At 48.2% G+C, this 2,618-nt stretch overlaps 1 protein-coding gene across 1 annotated transcript; it reads right to left on the bottom strand.

The window, feature by feature from the left end:
* Nucleotides 1–262: 262 nt before the first annotated feature.
* Nucleotides 263–1,960, bottom strand: LOC120005943. The gene has a single exon (XM_038855823.1). It carries the CDS (start codon nucleotides 1,958–1,960, stop codon nucleotides 263–265), a length of 1,698 nt encoding a protein of 565 aa, XP_038711751.1.
* Between the last annotated feature and the right edge of the window lie 658 nt (nucleotides 1,961–2,618).

Consider the following 2,618-nt stretch of genomic DNA (forward strand, 5'->3'; position numbering starts at 1 on the left):
GCTTGACAGGAGGATACTCAGGATTAACCTGGAGCTGATGCATCACAACATTAGAGTCTATCCCAGTCATATCTGCGTAGCTCCAAGCAAAACAATCATAATGCTGTGACAAGAACTGGATCAGTCTCTGTCGTAGATGAGTAGGCAGCTGCGCTCCAATCAGGGCTTTATGATCTGGAAAGTCAGGATGGATCTGTACTTCGTCAAGCCTCTCCATTCCTGGCACATCTGGCTCCAGACCGGGTGCCTGGTTCTGTAACTGCTACGAAGATTCTCCCTTGCTCCTCATGGTGGTTTTATAACAACTCCTAGAAGAGTGTTGATCTCCCAAAATCTCCCTAACGCCATTATTGGTAGGATAGCGCAGGATTTGATGATATGTGGAAGGTACTGCCCGTATCGCGTGCAACCAAGGTCGTCCTAAAATAACATTATAAGCAGAGGGTGAATCTACGATGGAAAACCGAGTCTGCTTGTTCAACTCGGGAGCGTAGATGGGTAACACAACTTCTCCCACTGAATGGCTCACCTCACCATTGAACCCGATAAGAGTCGTTGACTTTCGTAATATCAAGGTCTCATCTAGACCCATTCCTTTGTAGGCAGCCAAGAACAACACATTGGCGGAACCCCCATTGTCAATTAAAATTCGCTTCAGGTTAATGTTTGCAACCTGAAGTGTGAGCACCAAAGCATCATGGTGCGGGTGTAACAGTTGGGTAGCTTCATCGTCCGTGAAGACCATCACCTGATTAGTGAAAGTTCCTAAGGAACGTGCCATTCTAGCAGCGGGGTTTGATGCTTCCTTCTCGTGCTTCTTGGCAGAGGTGTGGGACAATCCACTGATCTCTGATCCCCCAGAAATTACACAGTAAGTTTGAGTAACTGGTGGCGGGGGTGGCAATGCTTCTGGGTCATCAACTTTCCTCTTTTCCCAGATTGCTCTACCGCGCTCAGAGAGCAACTCTCTGAGGTGACCTCTTTTCAACAGGTAATCCACTTCATATCTAAGTCCTCTGCAATCAGGAGTAGTGTGGCCAATGTCCTGATGAAAGTCACACCACTTCTTGGGGTCTTTCCATCCTTCGGTCTCTTTCTTAGGTGGCCACTGTACCTCGCTGCCCATCTTTTTCAAGACTTGTACAGCCTCGACTTGGTGTATCTTAAGAGGGTACTCGGGACAATTTTTCACATAATCTGATGCTCCGGACTTGCGGGAGTGCCAGTTACTGCTAGGCTCGCCAAAGGTGGATTGATCTTTCCTAGGACGTTTGTCCTCTCGTTTCTCTTCTTTAGGAGGATTAACTGGCTTTCTCCTCGCATCCTCCTCCCAGCGAACAAATACAGTAGCTTTCATCAGAGCTTCTTCGTAACTCCTAACATCACATTTTGTGAGTTCTTCATAAAACTCCCCATCTGGGAGTAAACAACTCCGGAGCGCCTGAATAGTTGTTCCTGGGTCACAATAGGGTATAGATACTTTCTCCGTGTTGAATCTTGACAGGAAGTCACAGAGAGACTCTCCCACTCGTTGGGGCAGTCGGTATAAATCATCAGAGCACTTGTGAATCTTTCGACTACTCGAGAATTGCACCATGAACGTCTCGATTAGCTTCTCGAAAGAAGCAATACTGCCGTTGGGTAAGTTGATGTACCAACGCAGAGCCGGACCGGTAAGAGTCGATCCGAAACCTTTACACATGCACGTCTCGTGCATGCCGTACGGTATGGCGATAGCGCCCATCTTTAACTTGTAGTGAGCCACGTGATCCTCGGGGTCATCAGTCCCGTTATATAACTTCATGCTCGGGACGCTGAACCTGTGCGGTAGATCCGTTTGGTATATATTGTCCACAAACGGTGATCCCGTATAGCAATTGGCATTAATTTTGGCCAAAGCAGGAGGTGCTTTAGTCAATTTATCTATATCTCCCCGCAGTTCGATGATCTGCTTGGCCATCGCCGCTTGGGCGACTGAAGCGATAGTGGGTCCCGCGAAAGGTGCAGCAAGAAAACGTGGTGGCTGCGGGAGTCTACTTCTTGGAGAACCGGTCAAATCTACAGGGGCATCCCTGTTAACATTTTGCTGAATTTCTTCCGTCGCAGGTCCCTTACCCCGTGAAGTAGAAGTATCATATCCCCGGGGGTACTCTCGGGAACAAACTGGGCACTCAAAGGATAAGGCAAAGGGTCTCTAGGAGGTGGTGTTTGTTCAAGGCGAGGAAAAGGTGGAATTCGGACTGAAGTGGGATCATGGCCTTGGGAAGTGGTTTGGCTTCTCAGCTGTGAAAGCTCTTCGCGGAGCGCTGCGTTATCGACTGACATTGATTCTAACCGCGCATCCGTTTGCTATTTGTTCTTCGACATGTCTTCTCTCATGGCTTGCATGAGTTCCAACAGCTGGTTGTTAGTGACCTCACTGGTATCAACCATAATGGGAAGTTGCCGTGAAATCTTTTCGGCCAAATACTTGCAAAAGGGCCCCCTATCTGGCGCGCCAAATTGTAGGAGCAGATTTCTACAATAGTTGAAAGGTCTATCCTTCTTCCTGTGGGGTCCGTTTGCAGCCTTGGATCCTGCAAGTTTCACAACAAAGCAAACCGTGAAAGCTCCTTAAC

The sequence above is a fragment of the Tripterygium wilfordii genome, chromosome 9 (assembly GCF_013401445.1).
Source record: "Tripterygium wilfordii isolate XIE 37 chromosome 9, ASM1340144v1, whole genome shotgun sequence".
In the NCBI taxonomy this organism is placed as follows: domain Eukaryota; kingdom Viridiplantae; phylum Streptophyta; class Magnoliopsida; order Celastrales; family Celastraceae; genus Tripterygium; species Tripterygium wilfordii.

Coding starts and splice junctions, on each gene's coding strand:
- LOC120005943 (XM_038855823.1), bottom strand. CDS start 1,960: ATGGCCAAGCAGATCATCGAACTGCGGGGAGATATAGATAAATTGACT.